The sequence below is a fragment of the Simochromis diagramma genome, unplaced genomic scaffold, assembly GCF_900408965.1.
Source record: "Simochromis diagramma unplaced genomic scaffold, fSimDia1.1 OVJJ01000816.1, whole genome shotgun sequence".
NCBI classification, from domain to species: domain Eukaryota; kingdom Metazoa; phylum Chordata; class Actinopteri; order Cichliformes; family Cichlidae; genus Simochromis; species Simochromis diagramma.
In genome coordinates, this window is record NW_024386908.1 from 18,125,729 (window position 1) to 18,153,173 (window position 27,445).

Genomic DNA, 27,445 nt, shown 5'->3' on the forward strand with positions numbered 1-27,445 from the left:
TCAGCCATTGTTGTGAGTGCGTGCTAGCGGCTGCGAGACATTTATACAGCTGTATTTCGCACATGACTATGAAAGGCGGAAGAGGAAGTAGTTCCTTTCAATGTAGACAATTCGAATGATATAGTTTCTTTCCACTGTGTTCCTATTAATGATAAACTACAAATTTACCCTAAATTACTAAAATATCGATATTTTAATGTGAGAATCGATTCTAGAACATAAATGATTGGTATCGGAGGAATCAATATTTCAGGATCGATCCGCACATCACTAGTGGCCGCTTCCAAGGAGCGCAGTGGCGTGTCTGCAGCCGCTCTCAAGAAGGCTCTGGCTGCCGGAGGCTACGATGTGGACAAGAACAAGGCCCGCGTCAAGACCGCCATCAAGAGCCTGGTGGCGAAGAGCACTCTGGTGCAGACCAAGGGCACCGGGGCCTCCGGATCCTTCAAGATGAACAAGAAGGCTACTGAGAGCAAAGCCAAGAAGCCTGTAAAGAAAACCGCTCCCAAAGCCAAGAAGCCCACCGCGGCCAAAGCCAAGAAACCGGCAGCAGCTGCCAAAAAGCCCAAGAAGGTGCTCAAGAAGGCTCCCGCTCAAAGAAGTCCCCCGCCAAGAAGGCCGCCAAGCCCAAAGTCAAGGAAGCGGCCACAGCAGCCAAGAAGAAGTGAGCTGCCACCACTCTCACACTCAACAACGCTCTTCTCAGAGCCACCACAGCAACACACAAGAGCCCCTTCCTTACACTCAATCACCACTCTATCATTCAGAATAATGTCCTTATTATTAAAGCACACGCCCCCCCCATTTTTCTCATTACATTTACATTCTTGTATTAGTATCATGGTGCACATTATTTCTGTCTTCACAAGTCTACAACTCCAGAAAAAGACAACAATACAAATATTAACTCAATATTTACAATCATACCTTCATAGTACAAGACATCACACCACTTCTTGTTTTACTATGAGACCCTATCGTACAAGAAATACACCTTTAAAAGTTATCACCTACATTTTAAAATATTCTGTTAAAAAACAACAAATGTGATGGAAAATATTACATTTATAGATGCATGTTATTATCCATATATGAGATATGTTTCACTTATATTTTTATTTTTTGAAAGCCTATACTGGCTGTTTTATTGGAAGTACAATGTATAGTTTATTGATACCTAGCCAATATAATCCATTTGAAATGCTTTACTCAACAACCTTACCTGACTAAATCTAGGCCAGTTGAATTGATATTCGGTGATTTTAAGGACACACATTTTACTCCAAGCTGAACCCATACAGCTATTTATTTTACCATGTATTTATTTCATTACTAATTTCATAACCAATTTGATTCATGTACATTTGAACAAATTGAGTTCTGTAGGGTTAAGGATGCGGGGAAATCCATTATTTCAAAATACAATGTTGAGGTGTACTTCTTCTTGACCTCACCGATCCTTTTGATATCCCAGCTTAAGAAGAGTCCGGGGCTGCCCTGTGTCCCCCTCCTCAGTAGTTTTCCACTAATTCTATTGTTCAGTGTCGGGGGGGGGGTTGTCCTCTCCCCAGGCTAGTAACTGTGTAACTCTCATTTTACGACAGGCAGACCCCCACTGTCAATAAATTCTTCCCAACACACCAAAGTTTATAGATAAGCCAACTGATTTGGCACGTTAGAGGTCAGGGTTCAGCAACTCAATGTCATTCTTGAGAGCTTTAAGGTCGCATGAAATGCTTTGAGCACACAAATCCACTATTGTCCTTAAAACAGGAGTTGACAAAGTCATTCTAACAAAATCAACACTTATGAATCATTTTCTGTTCCTCTGATCTCCAGCTGCCCCCTATTATCTACGCAAACCTAAGTACATTGTATTGTAATCATTGTTTTATTGTACTCACAATAGACACAAACCTAAGCGTAGACGTAAGTGACTTTGCAAAATGTCCCGAATTCAGCAGCAGTGCTGAACATGTCGCAAACAGCTCCACATTTCCCTCCCTCTGTACCTGGATAGTTCCTGCAGCACCAAAGAACTCCACCTGTCCCGCTCCTCATCATGTTATGATTTCCTATTGTGTTTGACAAGGTTTGTGATCTTGCCATGTGTGTCATGTACCACGTGTTGTCTGTTTCCATGAGCGTAGAAACTGCTTTAATTATTGAACCATGATGAGTGTCTACAGTCATAGTTATGAAGCTAATAATTAGTGATATCCTATTTATTCTAAATTAGTAAGATGAGCAATGAGGTTGAACAAGGCATGAGCCTTAACCACACAGCAGGAGCGACTGAGAGCTTTTTACTTTAGTTTTTATTTTGACTTTATATTAAGACCCTCTATTCTTGTCTTGTGAATAAAACAAACACACTGCTTAAGCACTCATGATAGTATTTTTTGAAGGTGGATTTCAGTCCCTGACTAAGATAATATGAATGAACATTTCAAAATAAACAAAGATGCATAATCTACATATCCCAGTTACAGACAGTAATAGCAAGAAGGAGGTTTGCTCAGATAGGAGTGTGTGGCTCTTAAAAGAGCCGTTTTTTGGTGAAGCCGAGCGCTTTGCGTTTACTTGGCCTTGGCGGGCTTCTCTGTCTTCTTGGGCAGCAGCACAGCCTGGATGTTGGGCAGCACACCACCCTGAGCGATGGTGACTCCCCCCAGGAGCTTGTTGAGCTCCTCGTCGTTGCGCACAGCCAGCTGCAGGTGACGTGGGATGATACGAGTCTTCTTGTTGTCGCGGGCTGCGTTGCCAGCCAGCTCCAGGATCTCAGCGGTCAGGTACTCGAGCACAGCTGCCAGGTAAACGGGGGCGCCGGCTCCCACACGCTCCGCATAGTTGCCTTTGCGGAGCAGTCTGTGGACACGACCCACGGGGAACTGAAGCCCGGCACGAGATGAACGAGTCTTGGCCTTAGCTCTGGCTTTGCCTCCGGTCTTTCCGCGCCCACTCATTTTGACAGGTTCTTCTCTTCGTAGTATCAACACTCAAAAGAAATGTGGCCTGATCGGCTCAAAGCCTCGCTTATATTTCCGCAGAGCGCGCGCAGCTTCGTCACGCACCAATCGCAGAGAGGCTTGCGGCAGCGCGCAATTTCAATGCACTTTTCTCCAATGACAAGCACACACCGAGGCGGGGCGGTGCTCCTCTGAACGGTGCTGAGCACCACGTGGAGCCCCTCACCAATCATGAGCCGGAGCGGCACCGCGTCACAGACACACACAGCTTAAGAGCAGCGAGTCTCCTCTGTTTGCTACAAAATCTGCCCTTAACACAGGAAAAGAAAAGTGAGAAACAATGGCAAGAACCAAGCAGACCGCTCGCAAGTCTACTGGCGGCAAAGCTCCCAGGAAGCAGCTCGCCACCAAGGCCGCTCGTAAGAGCGCCCCGGCCACTGGAGGCGTCAAGAAGCCTCACCGTTATAGGCCCGGTACCGTGGCTCTGCGCGAGATCCGCCGTTACCAGAAATCCACAGAGCTGCTCATCCGCAAGCTGCCCTTCCAGCGCCTGGTCCGCGAGATCGCTCAGGACTTCAAGACCGACCTGCGCTTCCAGAGCTCTGCCGTTATGGCTCTGCAAGAGGCCAGCGAGGCTTACCTGGTCGGACTCTTCGAGGACACAAACCTGTGCGCCATCCACGCCAAGCGGGTCACCATCATGCCCAAAGACATCCAGCTGGCTCGCCGCATCCGCGGGGAGAGAGCTTAAGCTACTCGCTCTCCTACAAACAACGGCTCTTTTAAGAGCCAACTCCCTCCCACCAAGAGCTCGCTCCTTTCTTACTATTAATTACATCGATATTATACTCACACTTTAATCTTCATGCTCTTTCTATACCAGAAACTACAGTCGGCATGAACGTGGGAATCACTGACTTCAGTTACAAAAATGCTTCATTAATTTTTAGCATGAATTGTTCTATCCTTAAATGTCTCCCTCCTTTACTTATTTACTATTTTTTCTTCTTCTTCTTTTTTTTCCTCCCCCTAAAGCTCATCACATTCGAGTGCTTTGTGCTCGGCAACATGATAGACCCTGTGCTCTCAAGTACCTTTGGTAAACTCCTATTGTGCGTTGTTTTTTTTTTTTTTTTTGTTTTTTTTTTTAAATGTGCTCCAAAATACTATAGACATGACAGTAAGCCTAACATGTTAACATTAGTTTACAGAGGCTGTTAAATTTATGTCTAATCTTAAAATGTTGGTGACACAATTTCATCCTAATGGTACTGACATAGTCATAGGGTTAATTTTTGAGACAAAATATCATGAGGTCGTCATGCTTCTGCAAATATTCCACCTTGTAGTGCAGTTTGCACTAGTGATGTGCGATACCACTGATTTCCTTTCTGATCCGATACCAAGTAAAATTCAGGGTGGTATCGGCGATACTGATCCGATACCGATACTCTGTACAAAAACTTAATGTTTCATTGCAAATCATAATACAATATAGAATTGTATTATGTAATTGTAATAATAACATAACCATATTGCTTCATAATGATTAGAGGACATCAGACAACTTGTTTTTATTGCTTAATAATGCAGAATAATCATATAGAAATAAAAAACACTGATGTTGTGAACTATTTGAGCATGTTGCCTGCCTGCAGCACTAAAGGACTCTGCGAGAGACGTCTGTCTCGCCCTAGCAGCACCTGTCCCTGTCCTCCTCTTCAGTTCGCCTCAACATAAGCTCGTCATATTCTGTGATGTGATTTACTCTGAGGTGTTTGACGAGGTCAGTGGTGTTGCCACAACACCCCACTGTCTTGCCACATATATCACAAACCGCGTCTTGGCTGTTTGTGGAGGTAAAACGCGTCCACACATGACTCTGTTTGCGCTCAGCCATTGTTGTGAGTGTGCACACCAGGGGCTGCGACACATTTATACAGCCGTATTTCGCATATGACTATGAAAGGCGTAAGAGGAAGTAGTTCCTTCCAAATTGCACGATCCGAATGATATAGTTTCTTTCCACTGCGTTCATTTTAATGGAAAAACTACAAATTTACCCCAGAGTACTAAAATATCGGTATTATAATATGAGAATCGATTCTAGAACATAAATTGCTGGTATCGGAAGAATCGATATTTCAGTATCGATCCGCACATCACTAGTTTGCACAAACTGTTTTAAAAATGCACTCACCCTACAAACATTACTGATGAGTCAAGATCTGCACAAAGTGACAGAAACACTGAAGCAGCTACCCATTTTATTCTTATTGTCATGTATGTCCTATTTGTCAGGTGATAGAAGAACCAACACAAAGCTCAGAGAGTAATGGTGATACAAGATCACAGGTGAAATTGGATGATGACTTGGTGGTTCATTACTGTTTTTGGAGCACATGTGTGACTGACTGCATGTATTTGGAATGTCTCACTGTTATTTATTAGGTGACAGAGGCAGCTCTGCCATGTTATAGTTCGGACTGAGGTGAAGAGTCGAGGTCACAGGTGACTGACTGATGATTTGGTGCTATAGATTAACTAGTATTTATTATCATGACAATTGTCAGGCTGCTTTTAGTCATCCCAGTATCCTCGGCTGAGGCTGAAAGAAGCTTCAGTGCTCTCACAAGACTAAAAACAAGATCAACAATGACTCAAATGAGATTAAACAATGCTACTGTATGCCATGTTCACCAGGAGAGACTGGACAGTATATAAAACCAATATGCCAGCAGTTTATCTCAGTTAACAAGAGGAGCAGGCATGTGTTTGGCTCCTTCACATAGTGGACATTGAGTTGTTGTGTGGGGCACCAGTTGTCCATGTCTGTTGCTGTAACAGTAGTTCATGTTTAGAATAAAAAAATCCCAGCTCACTTATTTGATAGGGGCAATAGTGTGCATAAAATGTTGCACAATTTTGCTGAGCGATCTTTTACTTTGTGGTAATCTTAGATGAGTAGTTTTATGGACAAAAACCACCAGGTCATTCAGTGTTCCCTTAGTGCTAATGTATAAGAGATGTTGGTGTACTATAACTGAAGTAATGTTGCTAAGTCCTTAAAGTCATATTCTTTTATTGTCATCACTGTATTTGAAGCTAATTTTATTTTTGTATGATACCTGATTTACTATGATGGAATATGGCTGAAGTAAACTAAAGTCTACAATTCTTAGTCATTTGTTTAATAGTAATTTTGACATAATTCACATATAAAACTATGAATTGTAATTTTAAATGGTTTAAAAGCATGTAGAACAGCATATGTAGGCAAGTATATTTCTCCTCTTTTTATCAAGAAGCAAAGACAAAAGCAGGGCAGTGTTCGGTGGTTGAATCATCCGTCCCCCACCAATGCCAAAACCAAATCTATGCTCCTGCCAGGATCGTCCCCCGCCACCTGCAGCTGGCCGTCCGCAATGACGAAGAGCTGAACAAGCTGCTGGGCTGAGTGACGAGCGCTCAGGGTGGTGAGCTGCCCAACATGCAGGCCAAGAAGACTGAGAAAGGGACAACAACTTCACATTAGAAAGGTATCCAGTCTTTAAGTGATGACGTGACGAATCCTGCTTCCGGGCCTAAAGTAGTCTATGTTTAATATGGCTTTTGTGTTGTTAACATGTTTAATGGTTTGTATTTTCTTCTATTTAATCTCAAAAAGCTCCTAAAAACAGTCAGTGATCACTGTTGGCCTTCCTCGGCCTTTTTTACTGCCAATCATTTTAAAGCTCAGTTTTTAAACCCTTATGATGTAACTACAGCCCAGCCCATGCAGCAGTATATGAATGACTAACCTCGTATTGTGGATGAATTATCTCAGTTGTTCTCCTGGCTGAAGTTTGGTCTGTTTACAGCATCCTGCCATGTGATTACATTTGTTCCTGACCATCGAGAGTGGAACCCGCATATATATCTATGCGGTGGCCCCTCGAGACAAAACGCGTACAAACTACGCGTACAAACTACGCGTTATTAAGCAATAAAAACAAGTTGTCTGATGTCCTCTAATCATTATGAAGCAATATGGTTATGTTATTATTACAATTACATAATACAATTCTATATTGTATTATGATTTGCAATGAAACATTAAGTTTTTGTACAGAGTATCGGTATCGGATCAGTATCGCCGATACCACCCTGAATTTTACTTGGTATCGGATCAGAAAGGAAATCAGTGGTATCGCACATCACTAGTGCAAACTGCACTACAAGGTGGAATATTTGCAGAAGCATGACGACCTCATGATATTTTGTCTCAAAAATTAACCCTATGACTATGTCAGTACCATTAGGATGAAATTGTGTCACCAACATTTTAAGATTAGACATAAATTTAACAGCCTCTGTAAACTAATGTTAACATGTTAGGCTTACTGTCATGTCTATAGTATTTTGGAGCACATTTAAAAAAAAAACAAAAAAAAAAAAAAAACAACGCACAATAGGAGTTTACCAAAGGTACTTGAGAGCACAGGGTCTATCATGTTGCCGAGCACAAAGCACTCGAATGTGATGAGCTTTAGGGGGAGGGAAAAAAAGAAGAAGAAGAAAAAATAGTAAATAAGTAAAGGAGGGAGACATTTAAGGATAGAACAATTCATGCTAAAAATTAATGAAGCATTTTTGTAACTGAAGTCAGTGATTCCCACGTTCATGCCGACTGTAGTTTCTGGTATAGAAAGAGCATGAAGATTAAAGTGTGAGTATAATATTGATGTAATTAATAGTAAGAAAGGAGCGAGCTCTTGGTGGGAGGGAGTTGGCTCTTAAAAGAGCCGTTGTTTGTAGGAGAGCGAGTAGCTTAAGCTCTCTCCCCGCGGATGCGGCGAGCCAGCTGGATGTCTTTGGGCATGATGGTGACCCGCTTGGCGTGGATGGCGCACAGGTTTGTGTCCTCGAAGAGTCCGACCAGGTAAGCCTCGCTGGCCTCTTGCAGAGCCATAACGGCAGAGCTCTGGAAGCGCAGGTCGGTCTTGAAGTCCTGAGCGATCTCGCGGACCAGGCGCTGGAAGGGCAGCTTGCGGATGAGCAGCTCTGTGGATTTCTGGTAACGGCGGATCTCGCGCAGAGCCACGGTACCGGGCCTATAACGGTGAGGCTTCTTGACGCCTCCAGTGGCCGGGGCGCTCTTACGAGCGGCCTTGGTGGCGAGCTGCTTCCTGGGAGCTTTGCCGCCAGTAGACTTGCGAGCGGTCTGCTTGGTTCTTGCCATTGTTTCTCACTTTTCTTTTCCTGTGTTAAGGGCAGATTTTGTAGCAAACAGAGGAGACTCGCTGCTCTTAAGCTGTGTGTGTCTGTGACGCGGTGCCGCTCCGGCTCATGATTGGTGAGGGGCTCCACGTGGTGCTCAGCACCGTTCAGAGGAGCACCGCCCCGCCTCGGTGTGTGCTTGTCATTGGAGAAAAGTGCATTGAAATTGCGCGCTGCCGCAAGCCTCTCTGCGATTGGTGCGTGACGAAGCTGCGCGCGCTCTGCGGAAATATAAGCGAGGCTTTGAGCCGATCAGGCCACATTTCTTTTGAGTGTTGATACTACGAAGAGAAGAACCTGTCAAAATGAGTGGGCGCGGAAAGACCGGAGGCAAAGCCAGAGCTAAGGCCAAGACTCGTTCATCTCGTGCCGGGCTTCAGTTCCCCGTGGGTCGTGTCCACAGACTGCTCCGCAAAGGCAACTATGCGGAGCGTGTGGGAGCCGGCGCCCCCGTTTACCTGGCAGCTGTGCTCGAGTACCTGACCGCTGAGATCCTGGAGCTGGCTGGCAACGCAGCCCGCGACAACAAGAAGACTCGTATCATCCCACGTCACCTGCAGCTGGCTGTGCGCAACGACGAGGAGCTCAACAAGCTCCTGGGGGGAGTCACCATCGCTCAGGGTGGTGTGCTGCCCAACATCCAGGCTGTGCTGCTGCCCAAGAAGACAGAGAAGCCCGCCAAGGCCAAGTAAACGCAAAGCGCTCGGCTTCACCAAAAAACGGCTCTTTTAAGAGCCACACACTCCTATCTGAGCAAACCTCCTTCTTGCTATTACTGTCTGTAACTGGGATATGTAGATTATGCATCTTTGTTTATTTTGAAATGTTCATTCATATTATCTTAGTCAGGGACTGAAATCCACCTTCAAAAAATACTATCATGAGTGCTTAAGCAGTGTGTTTGTTTTATTCACAAGACAAGAATAGAGGGTCTTAATATAAAGTCAAAATAAAAACTAAAGTAAAAAGCTCTCAGTCGCTCCTGCTGTGTGGTTAAGGCTCATGCCTTGTTCAACCTCATTGCTCATCTTACTAATTTAGAATAAATAGGATATCACTAATTATTAGCTTCATAACTATGACTGTAGACACTCATCATGGTTCAATAATTAAAGCAGTTTCTACGCTCATGGAAACAGACAACACGTGGTACATGACACACATGGCAAGATCACAAACCTTGTCAAACACAATAGGAAATCATAACATGATGAGGAGCGGGACAGGTGGAGTTCTTTGGTGCTGCAGGAACTATCCAGGTACAGAGGGAGGGAAATGTGGAGCTGTTTGCGACATGTTCAGCACTGCTGCTGAATTCGGGACATTTTGCAAAGTCACTTACGTCTACGCTTAGGTTTGTGTCTATTGTGAGTACAATAAAACAATGATTACAATACAATGTACTTAGGTTTGCGTAGATAATAGGGGGCAGCTGGAGATCAGAGGAACAGAAAATGATTCATAAGTGTTGATTTTGTTAGAATGACTTTGTCAACTCCTGTTTTAAGGACAATAGTGGATTTGTGTGCTCAAAGCATTTCATGCGACCTTAAAGCTCTCAAGAATGACATTGAGTTGCTGAACCCTGACCTCTAACGTGCCAAATCAGTTGGCTTATCTATAAACTTTGGTGTGTTGGGAAGAATTTATTGACAGTGGGGGTCTGCCTGTCGTAAAATGAGAGTTACACAGTTACTAGCCTGGGGAGAGGACAACCCCCCCCCCGACACTGAACAATAGAATTAGTGGAAAACTACTGAGGAGGGGGACACAGGGCAGCCCCGGACTCTTCTTAAGCTGGGATATCAAAAGGATCGGTGAGGTCAAGAAGAAGTACACCTCAACATTGTATTTTGAAATAATGGATTTCCCCGCATCCTTAACCCTACAGAACTCAATTTGTTCAAATGTACATGAATCAAATTGGTTATGAAATTAGTAATGAAATAAATACATGGTAAAATAAATAGCTGTATGGGTTCAGCTTGGAGTAAAATGTGTGTCCTTAAAATCACCGAATATCAATTCAACTGGCCTAGATTTAGTCAGGTAAGGTTGTTGAGTAAAGCATTTCAAATGGATTATATTGGCTAGGTATCAATAAACTATACATTGTACTTCCAATAAAACAGCCAGTATAGGCTTTCAAAAAATAAAAATATAAGTGAAACATATCTCATATATGGATAATAACATGCATCTATAAATGTAATATTTTCCATCACATTTGTTGTTTTTTAACAGAATATTTTAAAATGTAGGTGATAACTTTTAAAGGTGTATTTCTTGTACGATAGGGTCTCATAGTAAAACAAGAAGTGGTGTGATGTCTTGTACTATGAAGGTATGATTGTAAATATTGAGTTAATATTTGTATTGTTGTCTTTTTCTGGAGTTGTAGACTTGTGAAGACAGAAATAATGTGCACCATGATACTAATACAAGAATGTAAATGTAATGAGAAAAATGGGGGGGGCGTGTGCTTTAATAATAAGGACATTATTCTGAATGATAGAGTGGTGATTGAGTGTAAGGAAGGGGCTCTTGTGTGTTGCTGTGGTGGCTCTGAGAAGAGCGTTGTTGAGTGTGAGAGTGGTGGCAGCTCACTTCTTCTTGGCTGCTGTGGCCGCTTCCTTGACTTTGGGCTTGGCGGCCTTCTTGGCGGGGGACTTCTTTGAGCGGGAGCCTTCTTGAGCACCTTCTTGGGCTTTTTGGCAGCTGCTGCCGGTTTCTTGGCTTTGGCCGCGGTGGGCTTCTTGGCTTTGGGAGCGGTTTTCTTTACAGGCTTCTTGGCTTTGCTCTCAGTAGCCTTCTTGTTCATCTTGAAGGATCCGGAGGCCCCGGTGCCCTTGGTCTGCACCAGAGTGCTCTTCGCCACCAGGCTCTTGATGGCGGTCTTGACGCGGGCCTTGTTCTTGTCCACATCGTAGCCTCCGGCAGCCAGAGCCTTCTTGAGAGCGGCTGCAGACACGCCACTGCGCTCCTTGGAAGCGGCCACTAGTGATGTGCGGATCGATCCTGAAATATTGATTCCTCCGATACCAATCATTTATGTTCTAGAATCGATTCTCACATTAAAATATCGATATTTTAGTAATTTAGGGTAAATTTGTAGTTTATCATTAATAGGAACACAGTGGAAAGAAACTATATCATTCGAATTGTCTACATTGAAAGGAACTACTTCCTCTTCCGCCTTTCATAGTCATGTGCGAAATACAGCTGTATAAATGTCTCGCAGCCGCTAGCACGCACTCACAACAATGGCTGAGCGTAGTTGGAGTCTTGTGCGGATGTATTTTACCTCCACAAACAGCTGAGACATGGTTTGCGATACATGTGGCAAAAAAGTGAGGTGTTGTGGCCATACTTGCCAACCTTGAGACCTCAGAATCTCACTGTTAAACATTCTTTTGTCACTACTAGTCAAACATATTTTATCATTGTATCTATTTTATTTATTTAATCACAGTAATGTTGTTATTATTTGTTATTTATTTTATCCTGCTCTGCCCATGTCGGTGAATTTCCCAGCTCTGGGACTAATAAAGCTTATCTCGTGTCCTGGATAGCGACCTCAGATTAATCTAATATAGTATTTTAATTATGCCCAGTATGTCTCTGCTCCTCTTTCTGGAGGATTCTGTTATTCTTCCACCTACTGAAAAATATGTAACCACAAATTTTTGTCCAAGATAAGTAAAATGCTGAACAATACCTCCGACCCACTCCATCATGTGCTGACCAGTCACAGGAGTGGGTTTAGTGAGAGACTGAGATTACCAAAATTCACCTCTTAACACCACAGGAAATCATTCCCTGTACAACTCCATCTTATGCATAGCACTTACTACAATAGTTGCATTATATAAAGGGAGATAGAAAGGTGGCTACGGAGCCATCGAATTAGGAGTTAGATTGAAGATAGCTTTGATGGAAATTCCTCTTTGGTCATAGCTAGGAAAGCTGGATGCGAAGGACACAGCAGAGCCTTCCTGTGGCATAGGCAGACCTACAACAGGGTGGATAGGAGCTTTTATTGCTTTATCACATCATTACACGACTTGTCCACAGGTACTTTTTCACATATCTTACACATAACAATTATAGTTTAATCCTTAGAACACAACTCAACAAAAAGTTTGAAATAGTCTCTAAATTTAGGTTACATTTACTTTTATTCACCTTATCCTACTGCTAGCAAAGGGTGCATTTAAAGCAGGCCAGTATGTAACAGTTTAAATTGAAGTTACAAAGATTAAATCTTTAATTCTTTTAAAAACATATTTAAAATCAATATTTGGCACAGCACAAGTCCCATAAATGTAACAGTTTTGACTTTTCACCTAATAAACTCTAAATTTAAGTTTTGTTTTGCTTTTTTTATTCTCCAGAGTTCGGTGGAAACAAGAAGAGAGGTCGCAATCCGTTGCCTGATGGTGTATCTGAAAGACAAAGAAGAGGATCTCTTCAGAGAACAGCTGGTAGGTGAATCTCACATTCTTTTGTGTTATATTTTTTAATGGCACATAAAATACTGACATGTTTCCATTTAACCTACTTGCCAGGATGGTGAAGAACAGTTCCCAGAAGAAGTGGTAAAGGTTGTAGTCACAAGACGTGCAGCAGTCTGGAAGACCTTGAATTGCCTAGAGCGTGTGCCTTAATGATGGGGCTTATATACGCTCTCAATCTGAGCTACCCAAAACAAGTAAAGAACACTCTAGAGCAGGGGTGGGCAATCTCAGTCCAGGGCCGGTGTCCCTGCAGGTTTTAGATCTCACCTTGGGTCAACACACCTGAATCACATGATTAGTTCGTTACCAGGCCTCTGGAGAACTTCAGGACATGTTGAGGAGCTAATTTAGCCATTTAAATCAGCTGTGTTGGTTCGAGGACACATCTAAAACCTGCAGGGACACCGGCCCTCGTGGACTGAGATTGCCCACCCTGCTCTAGAGGTATTCCAGAAGGTATTTCTGGAACTTGATGGACTTAAAGCCAGTCCACGGGTAATGTCTCTTAAGTGCAAACTTCTGTCGTGAAATAAATGTGAATTGGACTGTGGTATTCTGATGTGCCTCTTATGTTTTTGTATGCAGTCCTAGATGAGTGTAGTTTTGAGAGAGGTTCGTAATCCGTATAACCTTAGCTTTGGACTGTTCCGTTGTTGAACATCAAAATCATTTGTCATTTCCTTGATTCTGCGACAAGTGACCAAGTTTTTTTTCTCTTTTTCACTTCCGGCGCCCCCCGTGTGCGGCAGCCTGTTACAGCAGCTCTGCTCATTCTGAGTTTCTTTCTTTCTTATCTTTTTTCTCGTAATTTTTTATAACTAACGTATTAGTAATTAGACTCTGCAACCATGTTCTACCGCTTTGTGTTAGTCCTGGTCGTTTTTCTCAGTTTATTTCTACTTTTTTCACCCGTGTCTGGGGACCCAGAGCAGAGATCCTTTGTTTACAGTAAGGATCAGCTGTTAGCGCTGCGTCCTGCAGCGGTACTGCCGGCGGACAGACCCGATATTCCCAGCGAGCTGAGGAGGAAAAGACGGGGGTGTCGTGCTGGGAAGGAGCGCCGTCGCCCGAGAAGGAGACGTTATCGACCATCTCTTCCTTCTGTAATTATTGGAAACGTAAGATCTTTGCCCAATAAGATGGATGAACTCATGTCGCTAACCTGGTCACAGAGGGAGTACCGGCAATGTAGCATCATGATGCTAACGGAGTCGTGGCTAACATCGCTAACTCCGGACACAAGCGTGACACTACCGGGATTCCAGCTGCTGCGAGCGGACAGGACCAGAGACAGCGGTAAGAGGAAAGGAGGGGGACTGGCAGTTTTTGTGAACGACAGATGGTGTAACCCTGGGCACATCACTGTAAAAGAGCAACTCTGCAGCAGAGACATTGAGCTGTTAGCCGTTAGCATGCGTCCGTACTACCTGCCCCGGGAGTTCTCGCATGTTATCGCGATAACAGCGTATGTCCCCCCCCTCGGCCAACGCGGATGCAGCCTGTGACTCTCTCCACTCTGTGGTCAGCAGACTGCAAACACAATCACCGAGAGCCCTTCTCATAATATCAGGGGACTTCAATCATGCCTCACTGGACTCCACACTGCCCACCTTCACCCAGTATGTGACCTGCCCAACCAGAGTCAATAAAACACTGGACTTACTGTATGCCAATGCAGAAGAGGCATACAGTTCATCACCTCTCCCTCCCCTGGGCAGATCTGATCACAACCTGGTGCACCTTGTCCCTGTGTATGAGCCCTTAGTGCGCAGGGAGCCACCAGCCACCCGCACAGTACAGAGATGGTCAGAGGAGAGCGAGGAGGCTCTTAAGGATTGTTTTGAGTCGACTGTGTGGGAGGTGATTTGTGATGACCATGGAGAGGACATCGACAGCCTTACTACATGCATTACTGACTATATAAACTTCTGTGTGGATAACACTGTACCTACCAGGACTGTACGGTGTTTCTCCAACAACAAACCTTGGATTACCCCAGAAATTAAAACCGTCCTCAAGCAGAAGAGGAGGGCCTTCAAATCCAGAGACAAAGAGGAGTTGAAAAGGGTGCAGAGAGAGCTGAGGGGACTGATAAGGAATGGGAAGGAGAGCTACAGGCAGAAGATGGAGAACCAGCTTCAACAAAACAACGTTGGTGAAGTCTGGAGAGGCCTCAGAACCATCTCGGGCCACAAACAGCAGAACTCTCTGCCTGGGAGGGATGTGAGATGGGCAAATGAACTGAATCATTTCTTCAACAGATTTGATTCAGCCATGAGGCAGTCTGCAACATCGGCTGCAGACTCACCCACCCCCACTGCTGCTGTTCCACCTCAGACACTTCACACCTCCTCTATTCACCCTGCTCACTCCCCCCCCACCCCCAACTGCAGCATCCAATACACACTCAACACAAGGCTCCAGCCTGTCTCTCTCAACCACCCAGGTTAGGAGGGAACTGAGGAGGATTAATGGCAAGAAGGCAGCGGGTCCAGATGGCATCAGCTCGAGGGTCGTCAGGTCCTGCGCGGACCAACTGTGTGGGGTGATGGAGCACCTCTTCAACCTGAGCCTGAGGTTGGGAAGAGTCCCACAGCTCTGGAAAACCTCCTGTGTTGTACCAGTGCCAAAGACTTCACGCCCCAAGGACCTCAACAGCTACAGGCCGGTGGCTCTGACATCCCACCTGATGAAGACCCTGGAGCGGTTGGTCCTGGCTCAGCTTCGGCGCCTAATAAGCTCATCACTGGACCCACTTCAGTTTGCCTACCAGCCTGGCATTGGAGCGGATGATGCCGTCATTCACCTCCTACATCGTTCCCTCGCTCACCTGGAGACCGCTGGAAGCACTGTGAGAATCATGTTCTTTGATTTCTCCAGTGCCTTCAACACCATTCTTCCCTCGGTTCTAAAGGACAAGCTGGTGAACTCTGGAGTGGACCATCACCTCACTACCTGGATCCTGGACTACCTCACCGACCGACCACAGTATGTGAGGACTCAGGGCTGTGTGTCGGACAGGGTCGTCTGCAGTACGGGGGCCCCACAGGGAACGGTTCTGGCTCCGTTCCTCTTCACCATCTACACTGCAGACTTCTCCCACAATTCCACCCAGTGCTTCCTGCAGAAGTTCTCTGATGACTCTGCAATAGTCGGCCTCATCACTGATGGGGACGACAAGGAGTACAGAGGTCTGACCCAAGACTTTGTGGACTGGTGCCAGCTGAACTACCTCCAGATCAACGCCAGTAAAACCAAGGAACTGGTGGTAGACTTCCGCAGGCACAAGCATTCTCCACTGCAACCACTGAACATCCAAGGTATGGACATTGAGGCTGTGGACAGCTACAGGTACCTTGGTGTTCATCTGAACAACAGACTGGACTGGACTCATAACTCAGACGCCCTCTACAGGAAAGGGCAGAGCAGGCTGTACCTGCTGCGGAGACTCAGGTCGTTTGGAGTGGAGGGCCCACTCCTGAAGACCTTCTATGACTCTGTTGTGGCTTCTGCTATCTTTTATGGCGTGGTCTGCTGGGGCGGCAGCATCTCTGCTGGGGACAGGAAGAGACTGAACAGGCTGATCCGCAGGGCCAGCTCTGTTCTAGGATGCCCTCTGGACCCAGTGGAGGTGGTGAGTGACAGGAGAACGGCGGCTAAGCTGTCATCCCTGTTGGACAACATCTCCCACCCCATGCAGCAGACTGTGACAGCACTGAGCAGCTCCTTCAGTGGCAGGCTGTGGCACCCACGGTGTGGGACGGAGAGATTTCGCAGGTCTTTCCTCCCCACTGCTGTCAGACTCCACAATAAAGACTTTAACTGATCAAGCACACACATCCATACATATGCAATAACACTAATGTGCAATAACACTAAGTGCAATAATCCTTTCTGTCATCGTTGTATTTTTTACTCAGTTGTATATAGTATTTGTGTTTGTATTCTATTTTTATCTTATTGTATATTTATTTTATTCTACTGTATATAGTATTTTATTCTATTCTGTACAGTTGTGTACTGTATTTATTCTTATTGTATTCTAATTTTTGCCTCATAACTTTTGCACTGTCCACTTCCTGCTGTGACAAAACAAATTTCCCACGTGTGGGACTAATAAAGGTTATCTTATCTTATCTTATCTTATCTTAAGTTGATACCAATTTAAGTTAATGTTAATGTACATGAAGTACATTTTTTTGCCCTGTCATTTATAATTAAAGGGCTGCTGTAATGTTTCATTTATGTTGTATTGACACAGAAGTGTATTACTTTGTAAATGTTTTGTAATAGAATAATCAATTGGAATAAGTGAAATGGCTATGTGTGATTTTTTTTTTTATTTATTTATTTTTTTTTTAGAAAAGTTACTATAGAAACCTAAACTAATTGGCATGGATAATTGTGAGTAGGATATATGTAAAAACTAATGTAATTTCTCAACTTAATATTACCAGAAATTTGAAATTAATATTAAGTCGCATAAACGTAATTATGCTTTTGGAGGTCAAAGTAAATCATGTTGGTGTGTTAAACCAGTTGAGTTAGCCAAACCTAAAAAATACTTGCTGGATTTACTTAATAATATGCAAAATTTGCAACTTAAAAAGCTGAGTGGAAATTGTTGCCTCAATTTTTTAAGTTGAGCCAACAAAATGTCTTTTAGATAGTGGTTGCTACGTTGTTTCTGACAGTCTGACACTTGCCCTCCTCCTCCTCCTCCTCCTGGCTGCACACACAGGAGTTGGGGATGTTCTCCCAGTCTTTGTAGCTGTGAAACTACAAACAGCAGCAGGAGAAGAAAGAAGGAGGGGTTTTTTTGTTTTTGTTTTCTTTTTTAAAAATAAGGTTTTCATTGAAAGTTGAATACTTCAACTCAAAGTATGTATTTATGGATTAATAATACATTTTGAAATATCAATTTATAACCACAGTTTTCATTATCAATTAAATGAATAATGAATTACATATGAAATGATTTCTCAATGTGTTGAGTCACATTTCAAATTCAAAATTAAAAAAAAAAAGATTTTCAAAATCTTTTTTAAAATAGAAAAAAGAAAAATAAGTAAATGGATTCAAACAATAAAGATTTATTTCCAACATTTAAAATGCACGTGGCTCTTTTTGTCCCCCATATGACCTAACAATTTTATCAAGAGGAAGAATCACAAGAGGACAGCTACAGCTGCAGGAGTCATGGCTCACTGAACCTAACTAGCGTTGCTAGTGTATCCTTAGAGGATTATGGGATTGTACTCATTTAGATCTTTGTTTGGTCTGGAAAAATAATTTGCTACTCTACATCTTATTATTTGCCACTGTTTGAGGAAAAAGGAAGAACCCCAGGTTTCTTTTTAGGGAGGCTGAGGAGTAAAAGATCTGTTCTGAGTCAAGTATTCCTCATCAGAAGCATCAGAATCATCCCTTTTTCACTTCTATAAATCTTTCTACGTTACCTTTGCTGATTTCTTCCTTTAAACCATCAATGTGCCTTTTAGAACACATTCCTACAGGACTGTTCAAAGAAATTTTGCCACAAGACTTCAATTTAAAATCTGATTAATCTCTCTTTAGGAACAGGCTATGCATCACAAGCTTTAAAGTGGCCGTAATTAAATCATTAATTGACCTTGTTATCTTAGCTAATTATAGACCAATTTCTAAGTTTACTTTTACTTACAGAGTTCCTCGCACCACAGAAACATTATTAGTGAAGGTTATTATTAATGTTCTTATGGCCTCTTACGGTAGGCTCATCAACTCAGTATTGGAGTTCCACAGGGTTCGGTGGTAGGATCAATACATTTTATAGCATACGTGCATCCCTTCTGCAATATAATTAGAAAAAACTGCATAAATTTTGATTGCTATGCAGATGACACCGTGCTGTATTTATCTATGAAGCCAAATATAGAATTCTGCAGATTAAACTAAAAGCTTATCACAAAAAACCTGGTTCACTTTTAATTGCCTACTTTTAAATTCAGACATAAATTGAGGTTTATTGCACTCAGTAATAAAAATCTTGGAAACAGGATCTCTAACCAGATATTTACTTTAGATGGCAATTAGATGGGTCCAATAACACTGTGAGAAATTGTAGATCTCTTGTTTGCCAGCATATGTCGTTCAGCGCACTTATTAAACACATTAATTTGCACAATATTTCTAAAATTTGAAGCATCGTGTCTCATGGTGATGTGGTAGAATGAGTTCATAGACTTATTTGGTTTTTATTATTTCGCTCATATTTGCGTCTCTCGAATGGTTCAATTAAATTCAAAGTTTATACGCAAATATGAGAAGGATCATATCTTAAAGACTTCACATAACATATTATGCTAACAGAGCAGTTCAGTCTCAGACTGCAAGCTTCTCAGCTCACCAAGTTCTACTATAACCTTTGTCTAGTAACAGTCAACAAAAATGCAATGAGAATAAGTTCCTTTTTTGTACAACAGAAGAAGATTTCACACAGACACAGACTTTCTTTTGTCACCATTTAATCCTGTAAAACCTTTAGATTTACAGTTTACATCAGAAGAATCAAACACAAAGAAGACACTAAAAATACAGAAATATTTCCCTACACACACACACACACACACACACACACACACACACAAAACCACTTTACATTAGTAATTCCTTTTGTGCATAATTTTATATCATTGCTAATAATAAATTAAAGCAAAACAACCCGAAGAGCCAGTTCGGAACCGAAAGAGCAGGGTCTCTAAAAAGAGCCGGAAATCCCATCACTAATGCTCACACATCAACATGGGCGGGCCTCTCCCTCAGGTGCACCAGTGGAACCATTAGTGATGGGTCGTTCGCGAACTAAATGGCCCTTAGAGGCCATTTGACTTGATCTTTGACTTGAACGACGCGAGCCGGCTCCTTATCGCGAGCCGTCACGTGGTTTTTTTTTTTTCTTTCTCTCACCCTCTCTCTCTCTCGCACTTTTTTTCCGCTTCACTTCGCACGCGAGCCTTGTGCTTTATGCTGGGCAGAGGGGGGAGGGGCGGTAGTTACACTCAGTAGCACAGGAACAGAGCCAGAGGGAGAGAGAGAAAGAGAGCCAGGGACAAAAACATCACATTAGAAAGGTATAGTAATCATCCACAACTATTTTCGGTTGCAGATGATAAAGGATTCAGAAAGTTTATTCATGCAGGTCCATATGACAGAGAATATGCATCTTCTTTTTGTTTTCATATTATAATTTATATTTAATTGTGTTGTGGTTTGCAGTGTTTTGTGTTGTTTTCACTTTAAATCTGTAAAAGGAAAAAGCTGAAAATTTAAATAGTTAAAAGTTGAAATGTGAATAGTTGATTTTTGTATTATATGATTTATTTATTACATTTTATGTGGAGTGAATAAATAAAAGCATATTTACGGTGGCCCCTAGAGACAAAGCACATACAAACTTCAAATCACGTACGAACTCCAAAACATGTACAAAAAACTCAGAAGCACATAAAAACTCAAAACACGTACAAAAGACAACAGAAGTGCTCAAGGATGCTAGGGGCAGTGTTGAGCTTTTGTTACCTAGTGGCTACACAAGCCAGCAAGTACCAACGACCGGATTTGGTGTGTGGTAGTAACAGGTAAATGAACTTCTTTTTTAAAATTATTTGAAAGAAAAAAAATATATATATATATATATATATATTAGGGGTGCAACGATACACAAAATTCACGGTTCGGTTCGATACTTTGGTGTCACGGTTCGATATTTTTTCGATACAAAAAAATGTTCATGCATTTTTAATTTGTCATTTATTAAAATTATAAATATATATTTTAACTCAAAAGTACAGTTTTTAAATTTAACCCTAACCCTTGTGCGTGTTTTTTATTTTGACAGCGAATGCGCACCTGCGGACCATTTATGTGTAGCCCTGGTTATTTAGCTCATCATATTGCAGCCACAGAAATTCTTTTGTCCATGAAACCATAAAGCTGCACTTTCTTTTTGCCTTATAGTCTGATTTGTCATAACTTCTCCGTTTTGTGGTAAGCTTTTCTTTGGCTGTCACTTCTTCACCCTGACCTGTCTTATTTGGCTCAGCAGAACTGAAATGCTTTTACACGCTCACTCACATAAGCTCAGCGATTCTCTGCGCGATCAACCTCTCACATGTTTAAGCTTGCTGCGGGAGATTTCACTTGTCATGTTTGCATAGTAAGCTAACGATTAATAAGACGATGTCAGAGGAATTGGTGCACAAATTATCATCACTCACAGATCAGTGCTGTCGCTCTCTATACACAGTTCGCACGATTGCAAAGTGAAAGCAAAAAAACAAGCGCAAATTCAAACGCGACTTCAATATGTCACATATTGACAGTGGCTCACCGATGCCAATGACATAATTACCCAGCTACATTTCTGAAAGAATGCAAAAGCATTGACATATATTTTTCCTACAATAGCCCGACGGGCAGGGAAGAGATAGATTTTGGTAGCACGACTGAAAAAATCGCTAGCTCTGGGATGTCGGGCTAGCGATATTGCAAGCCCTGTATCTGATTGAGGAATCACTCATCTTTGGAAAAGAGAGTTTATTACAGAGAAATGTCTCTTTCCAAAATAAAAGCTATACTATCCGCTTCTTCTGGGCTATATTCTCAGCAGCATAAGGAGAATCATGTGCTAACAGCTGTCTAAATGACTCGGCTAAAGTTAGTAGCATGCTTGTTGTTTTTGTCTTTGCACTAGGATGATGTCGGCGTAAATGTGCAGTCATATTCGTTGTGTTCCCACTAGTGCTTTCAGGTTAATCTCGTTGAAATGACCTTAACGCCACAACACGGCAAATCTCCGTTAACGAGCTACCGCCGATCGCTCCGTGCATGGGGCTGGGCTAGACGGCAAACACTTTAACGAGCTAACTGCGCTAACACACTAGTTCACACCAATGTAATTGAGCATTGCATGGCACATCCAACATACTGTTTTACTTTAGTCCATGACTCGCTTACCTTCAGGGTCATACGTCACATGAAAACCAAAATAATTCCAAACGCCAGATCTGAATGAGGGTGGGGGAGGTGCCCTGCGCTCTTCCTTCTGACTATGCTGTCTGTGTTGAGCGCTCAGTGGATCTGCGCTCGACAGTGCAGCCTAGGCGGAGTAGTCGAACACAGATTCACTGAGCGCTCAACACAGACAGCATCGTCAGAAGGAAAATTGATAAAATAAATTACAAATGTTGTATTGTTCGATACATATGCGTACCGAACCGAAAGCACTGTATCGAACGGTTCAATATCGATACGAATATCGTTGCACCCCTAATATATATATATATGCGCGTGTATAAATACACAAACAATACACATGCTTTCAATTGTGTAATTTAAGTGATCTAGTAGCTCGGCTTTGGAAGTTCAGTTCATGCTAGAAATGTGTTTTGGAGTTTGTACGTGTTTTGTCTCTAGGGGCCACCGCATATATTTATATATAAACATATAAAACCACTTTTTTTACGTTAGTAATTGTTTTTGTGCATAATTTTATATTATTGTTAATAATAAATTAATTAAAGCAACAAAACAACCTGAAGAGCTGGTTCGGAGCCGAAAGATCCAGCTCTTTTTAGTGAGCTGAACCGAAAGAGCCGGTTCTCTAGAAAGAGCCGGAAATCCCATCCCTACGAACCATCATGCAGTACAATATTTCCTCCCTGACAATTCTCATGACCTAATGGCGTATAAGATATTCAGAGTGCAAAACAAAACACATTGACTGAAAGTAACGCAGTAAAAAGTGACAAAAACAAAAAGATCACAGAACAACGCCCTTAAAGAGAAGTGTGTGGCTCTTAAAAGAGCCGTTGGATGAATTAGGGCGACTGAGTTTAACCGCCAAAGCCGTATAGAGTGCGGCCCTGCCTCTTCAGAGCATACACCACATCCATGGCGGTCACAGTCTTTCTCTTAGCGTGCTCCGTGTAGGTGACGGCATCACGGATGACGTTCTCCAAAAACACCTTCAGCACTCCGCGGGTCTCCTCGTAGATCAGACCGGAGATACGTTTCACTCCGCCACGGCGAGCCAGGCGACGGATCGCTGGTTTGGTGATACCCTGGATGTTATCACGGAGCACTTTACGGTGACGCTTGGCGCCTCCTTTCCCGAGTCCTTTGCCACCTTTGCCTCTTCCACTCATGGTTACAGTTTCTTCTTTGAACGCGCAAAGTCGAATGAAGTTAATAACACGGCTCCGTGGAGTTTATGTGTCCTCGGCGGACGTAAGAGAAAACAGACGGTGTGATGGCGACTCGAAGCTCAGTGGCTCCGCCCACTCTTCTGTTTTCTAAATGTGGTCTTTTGTTAAATGACAAATTAAGTCTAACCGAAGGGAGACTCACACACAATGTCTGCGTGGAGTTCACATTTTTATTTCAAACTAAACCTAAGTGTCCGTGTTTGTAACAAAAACCACACACCCTCTTAACGTTTCACCCAGAGTCTAGCATAAGTGTTGAACTACATTAAAACGATTAACACATGTATAGATCACACACAGGGAGGATGTCACTGTAGTTTGAAATGTTAAACTGAAACAAATCGCGTTTATTTATTGTATTTGTAATCCTGTCCAGATTTTACGATCAGAATTGTGATTTGAAGCCAAACATTTGCCTCACCAGGATGAGCTCAATAAGCTCTTGTTCACATGTCATCATTTCTGAGAAACCCACAAGTGTATTTATTCAGTGCTTTTCGTAGACAAGGGACCACAAAACATGACCCCCCCCAAAAAAAAAAAAAAAAAAAAAAAAGTGTAATAGCAATGCTAAATGATATAGTGATGGCGTTAGGACTGCTCTGGTCAGGTTGTCCATCATTAAGTCCTTGAATTTTAATTTTTTTCCCCCCCTCAAAGCATGCAACAGTAACACAAGTTGTAGTTTATTTTTCACCATCATGACAGCTACAAATTAAATAAATAAAGTCAGGACATGTACGCTTTAGAAGAGATGTTTGGCTCTGAAAAGAGCCGTTGTTGGGGATTAAGTAAAGATGCAGTTTACTTGGAGCTCGTGTACTTGGTGACGGCCTTTGTGCCCTCAGACACGGCGTGCTTGGCCAGCTCACCGGGGAGAAGCAGACGAACTGCGGTCTGGATCTCCCTGGAGGTGATGGTGGAGCGCTTGTTGTAGTGGGCCAGGCGGGAGGCTTCAGCGGCGATACGCTCGAAGATGTCATTGACGAACGAGTTCATGATGCTCATGGCCTTAGACGAGATGCCGGTGTCGGGGTGGACCTGCTTCAGAACCTTGTACACGTAGATGGCGTAGCTCTCCTTCCTGGTCTTTCTCTTCTTCTTGCCGCCCTTGCCGGCGGTCTTGGTCACAGCTTTCTTGGAGCCCTTTTTGGGCGCTGACTTGGCAGGTTCAGGCATTTTCTTCCTTCACTTCCTCACAGCGGAGAATGTGCTCGTTAGCTGAGAGTGGCTCTTTTATTTCCGCTGTATGCAAATAAGGCTGTGCTGTTCCTCGCCTGTCATTGGCCGAGCTGTTGCTCAGGTTTACACAAAGGCACACAGTCAACAGTGAAAAAAAGCACTTGAAATATTCCACGAATCTCATTATTTACATATGAATTAGAGAACATCACCTTAGTTTTTACTATTTTATGGCATTTTACGGATGCAATGTTTCCCCTCATAACATTTTTCAAATTCAAATTCAAATTCAAATTTTATTTGTCACGTACACAGTCATACACAGTACGATATGTAGTGAAATGCTTGGACAACTGCTCGTGACCTAAAGAAAACAAAAAAGGAAAAGGCTATGAATAAGATAGGAAATAAATATGAAAAATTAAAAAGGGTAAATTTAACTAGGAAGGAATAAAATATAGATTAAGGTTAAAAAGGAAATAACTGTACAACACAAATTAGAATGAAGGGTAAATTTAACTGGGAGAATAAGATAAAATATATAAATTAAAGTTGAAAATAAAATAACTGTACAACAAAATACACAATATAGAACTATATAAGAATGTATGAAGAAATATAAATAAATATATACACAATAACAGCAGCATATACACAATAACAGCAGCGTGATTTAAGTAATGAAGTGAAAACAATGTCCAGAATGTCCAGTGTGTGTAAGAACTGTATGTGTGGGTCAGTACTGTGTGGTGGTGTGATTGAGAGACCGTATCGCCTGCGGGAAGAAGCTCCTCCTCAGTCTCTCTGTGTTGGTCTTCAGGGAGCGGAATCGCTTTCCTGACCTCAACAGAGAGAACAGTCTGTTGTTGGGATGGCTGAGGTCCTTCACGATCTTCCTGGCCTTGGTCCAGCACCGCCTGCTGTAGATTGAGTGCAGGTCAGGGAGCTCGGAGCGGATGGTGCGCTCAGCTGACCGCACAACCCTATGTAGAGCTCGTCATCAAAGTTACAGGATATATTGTCCTGAAATTCTCAGGGCTTAAAACCCTTCAGGGTTCATTTTTACAAGTATCCTGTTTTATTGAGCTTTGTAAGAGAAAGTGAGTGTGTTAAAGGGCCCCTTAAAATCCTAACTCTGATAAAACTCAGGGTGCTTTGTGATGAGATGCTGCTTTAGCTTTGCTGGCTTCATTGATTTTTTTTTTACTTCTTGAAGACACAAACACACTTTGGTCTGCCACTGTCATTCTCGATAAAGCCAAACTCAAATTAATTGTTGTCATACTCTATAATTTTAGCTAGTTTGGCTTTTGCATTACTCGATGAAGTAGATGGACTTAAATATTTGTCCATTGCGCTAATTAACTCAACCCCGGATGATGCACATGTATCTAGGTGCCACCATAGGTTTTTTGCTTATACCCAATCTGTGGATTGGGAACACCAGTTTGAGAGCCTCTGCTACAATGAGAGGAAGATAACGCCAGACATTCATTACACGTTAAAAAAACACAACGTCGCCTAGCCTTACAAAACAACCACTTTAGTGGACCAAAATTCAACATGCAAAAATGACTTATATAAGATGTCTCTCTGACATCACTTTGTGCAGTGAGTAAATAATACTCTCTACCTAATAATCAGAAACACATCTAACATAAGATAACCTTTATTAGTCCCACACATGGGAAATCTGCAGGAATATTCCCTCATATCCACCCCTATGTTTTATTTTCTTTAATAAAGGAACAGCTATGAAGAAGTAACTATACAGTCAAATTCAGCTTTAAGCTTCGTTCCCAGTAAATTTAAAAACCAACAACTCCAGCTGCAGCTGCCCCTTCCGGGAACCTGGATCTACCAGAGATTTCTGACTTTTAAAAAGGAGTTTTTCCTTTCCACTTTTGCCAAGGGCTTGAATCAAATCAAAGGAGAGCACACCTGTATACCCTATGCTGTACTCAGCATAAGGTATACATTTCAGATATCAGTCTGTCTTTTCCAGCAGGATTTCATGGATCAGACCCAGAATAGGAATTGTAGAAATTCAGTCCAGCTGGACACTCTGTGCTAACTTGGTATGCTGCTCCTAGTAATGCATCAGAAGTCAGCTCCTATTAATAACTAAACCTATCACATGATTGCTGGTATGTATTCAGCAAACAATAATCTTCAGCACGCTCTTGAATTGCTGCAATTAGAAAATTTCTTAGTGTGTCTTGACGACACGAAGGGTAAGAGAGAAAGTCGTCCTCTGGGATCAAAGCAGTGAACACTAGCCCTCTCACCTCAGCGATCAGAGACAGCTGTGGTTCTACCGAGAGGGTAGTCAACCAAGTGTCAAGTTACACATGAAGAGTAGAAGTTCATCTTCGAGTGAACAAATTTGTCAGTGACCTTCATGGTTGAATCACTGACATTCACTTGTTGTTCCCCTTGTACCTTATAAAAGTCATTAAGATTACATTACTTATTTAGTCATTTTGAGTACTTCTCTCAGTTATTATAGGATTTCCATAATCAAAGATAAAATCTTCCTCAGAGGCAAAAACTTCCAGATACCGTATTTTCACGACCATAAGACGCACCGTACTAAAAGGCGCAGACTCAGTTATGTGTGCCATTACTGTATTTAACACACACATAAGGCGCACCTGATTATAGGGTGTGGGTTTTATATACAATCTACGCCCACACTTCCCCCTTTAACGTTTTCATGGTGTCCTCTACTATGTCCGCCTTACAACAACAACAGACACAAGCATACAAGTGTGCGTATTTAAAAATGGAGCGGGAGCAAAACTGAGTTTGGTATTCACATTTATTTTACCGGTAATCGTCATCAATCAAACCCATCGAAGTCCTCATCCACTGTTTCTGAATTGAACAGCTGCGCTAAATCTCCATCAAACATGCCAGGTTCACTTTCTTCACCGTCAGAGTCACTTTCCGTGTCATGCGGCTCCTCGGAAATGATGCCGGCTTTTGCGAAAGCTCGAACAACAGTGCCAGCAGACATGTTAGCCCAAGCAGCTACAATCTATTCGCAATCTAGTCGCCAGGTGCTGCCTTCCACTCTTAGTGAAACTGTGGTCTCCATCGGTCATCCATCGCTCCCACACCACTCGCAGCCTTACTTTGAACGGCCGGTTCACACCGATGTCCAGCGGTTGGAGTTCCTTTGTCAGTCCTCCCGGAATGACAGCAAGCTCAGAGTTCATTTGCTTCACTTGTTTTTTCACATCGGCTGTGAGATGGGCATTAATCTTAA

At 42.6% G+C, this 27,445-nt stretch overlaps 8 protein-coding genes and 1 long non-coding RNA gene across 9 annotated transcripts; 3 read left to right on the forward strand and 6 right to left on the reverse strand.

Moving 5' to 3' along the window:
- Positions 1 to 240: 240 nt before the first annotated feature.
- On the forward strand, positions 241 to 1,249 carry LOC120736064 (histone H1-like; the record flags this gene model as incomplete). The annotated part of the gene is made up of 1 exon (XM_040036010.1): positions 241 to 1,249. A coding segment is annotated over one exon (810 nt), but the record flags the coding sequence as incomplete, so codon positions are not given.
- Positions 1,250 to 2,559: 1,310 nt separating this feature from the next.
- LOC120736063 (histone H2A-like) lies at positions 2,560 to 3,004 on the reverse strand. The gene has a single exon (XM_040036009.1). The coding sequence runs from the start codon at positions 2,964 to 2,966 to the stop codon at positions 2,580 to 2,582; it is 387 nt and encodes a 128-aa protein (XP_039891943.1). The 5' UTR covers positions 2,967 to 3,004; the 3' UTR covers positions 2,560 to 2,579.
- A 250-nt stretch (positions 3,005 to 3,254) lies between these two features.
- On the forward strand, positions 3,255 to 3,770 carry LOC120736062 (histone H3). The gene has a single exon (XM_040036008.1). It carries the CDS (start codon positions 3,310 to 3,312, stop codon positions 3,718 to 3,720), a length of 411 nt encoding a protein of 136 aa, XP_039891942.1. The 5' UTR covers positions 3,255 to 3,309; the 3' UTR covers positions 3,721 to 3,770.
- Positions 3,771 to 7,732: 3,962 nt separating this feature from the next.
- On the reverse strand, positions 7,733 to 8,243 carry LOC120735973 (histone H3). Its single transcript, XM_040035859.1, has one exon. The coding sequence runs from the start codon at positions 8,188 to 8,190 to the stop codon at positions 7,780 to 7,782; it is 411 nt and encodes a 136-aa protein (XP_039891793.1). The 5' UTR covers positions 8,191 to 8,243; the 3' UTR covers positions 7,733 to 7,779.
- A 247-nt stretch (positions 8,244 to 8,490) lies between these two features.
- LOC120735974 (histone H2A-like) lies at positions 8,491 to 8,940 on the forward strand. The gene has a single exon (XM_040035860.1). It carries the CDS (start codon positions 8,534 to 8,536, stop codon positions 8,918 to 8,920), a length of 387 nt encoding a protein of 128 aa, XP_039891794.1. The 5' UTR covers positions 8,491 to 8,533; the 3' UTR covers positions 8,921 to 8,940.
- A 1,310-nt stretch (positions 8,941 to 10,250) lies between these two features.
- On the reverse strand, positions 10,251 to 11,253 carry LOC120735977 (histone H1-like; the record flags this gene model as incomplete). Its single annotated transcript, XM_040035864.1, has 1 exon — positions 10,251 to 11,253. A coding segment is annotated over one exon (804 nt), but the record flags the coding sequence as incomplete, so codon positions are not given.
- Positions 11,254 to 12,251: 998 nt separating this feature from the next.
- Positions 12,252 to 12,904, reverse strand: LOC120735978. The gene is made up of 2 exons (XR_005696394.1): positions 12,790 to 12,904; positions 12,252 to 12,673 (listed from the first exon to the last, which is right to left on the reverse strand). It is a non-coding gene; the product is annotated as an uncharacterized LOC120735978 (long non-coding RNA).
- A 9,713-nt stretch (positions 12,905 to 22,617) lies between these two features.
- LOC120735976 (histone H4) lies at positions 22,618 to 22,980 on the reverse strand. The gene has a single exon (XM_040035863.1). It carries the CDS (start codon positions 22,930 to 22,932, stop codon positions 22,621 to 22,623), a length of 312 nt encoding a protein of 103 aa, XP_039891797.1. The 5' UTR covers positions 22,933 to 22,980; the 3' UTR covers positions 22,618 to 22,620.
- A 666-nt stretch (positions 22,981 to 23,646) lies between these two features.
- LOC120735975 (histone H2B 1/2-like) lies at positions 23,647 to 24,208 on the reverse strand. The gene has a single exon (XM_040035861.1). The coding sequence runs from the start codon at positions 24,169 to 24,171 to the stop codon at positions 23,797 to 23,799; it is 375 nt and encodes a 124-aa protein (XP_039891795.1). The 5' UTR covers positions 24,172 to 24,208; the 3' UTR covers positions 23,647 to 23,796.
- Between the last annotated feature and the right edge of the window lie 3,237 nt (positions 24,209 to 27,445).

Coding starts and splice junctions, on each gene's coding strand:
- LOC120735976 (XM_040035863.1), bottom strand. CDS start 22,932: ATGAGTGGAAGAGGCAAAGGTGGCAAAGGACTCGGGAAAGGAGGCGCC.
- LOC120736062 (XM_040036008.1), top strand. CDS start 3,310: ATGGCAAGAACCAAGCAGACCGCTCGCAAGTCTACTGGCGGCAAAGCT.
- LOC120736063 (XM_040036009.1), bottom strand. CDS start 2,966: ATGAGTGGGCGCGGAAAGACCGGAGGCAAAGCCAGAGCTAAGGCCAAG.
- LOC120735973 (XM_040035859.1), bottom strand. CDS start 8,190: ATGGCAAGAACCAAGCAGACCGCTCGCAAGTCTACTGGCGGCAAAGCT.
- LOC120735974 (XM_040035860.1), top strand. CDS start 8,534: ATGAGTGGGCGCGGAAAGACCGGAGGCAAAGCCAGAGCTAAGGCCAAG.
- LOC120735975 (XM_040035861.1), bottom strand. CDS start 24,171: ATGCCTGAACCTGCCAAGTCAGCGCCCAAAAAGGGCTCCAAGAAAGCT.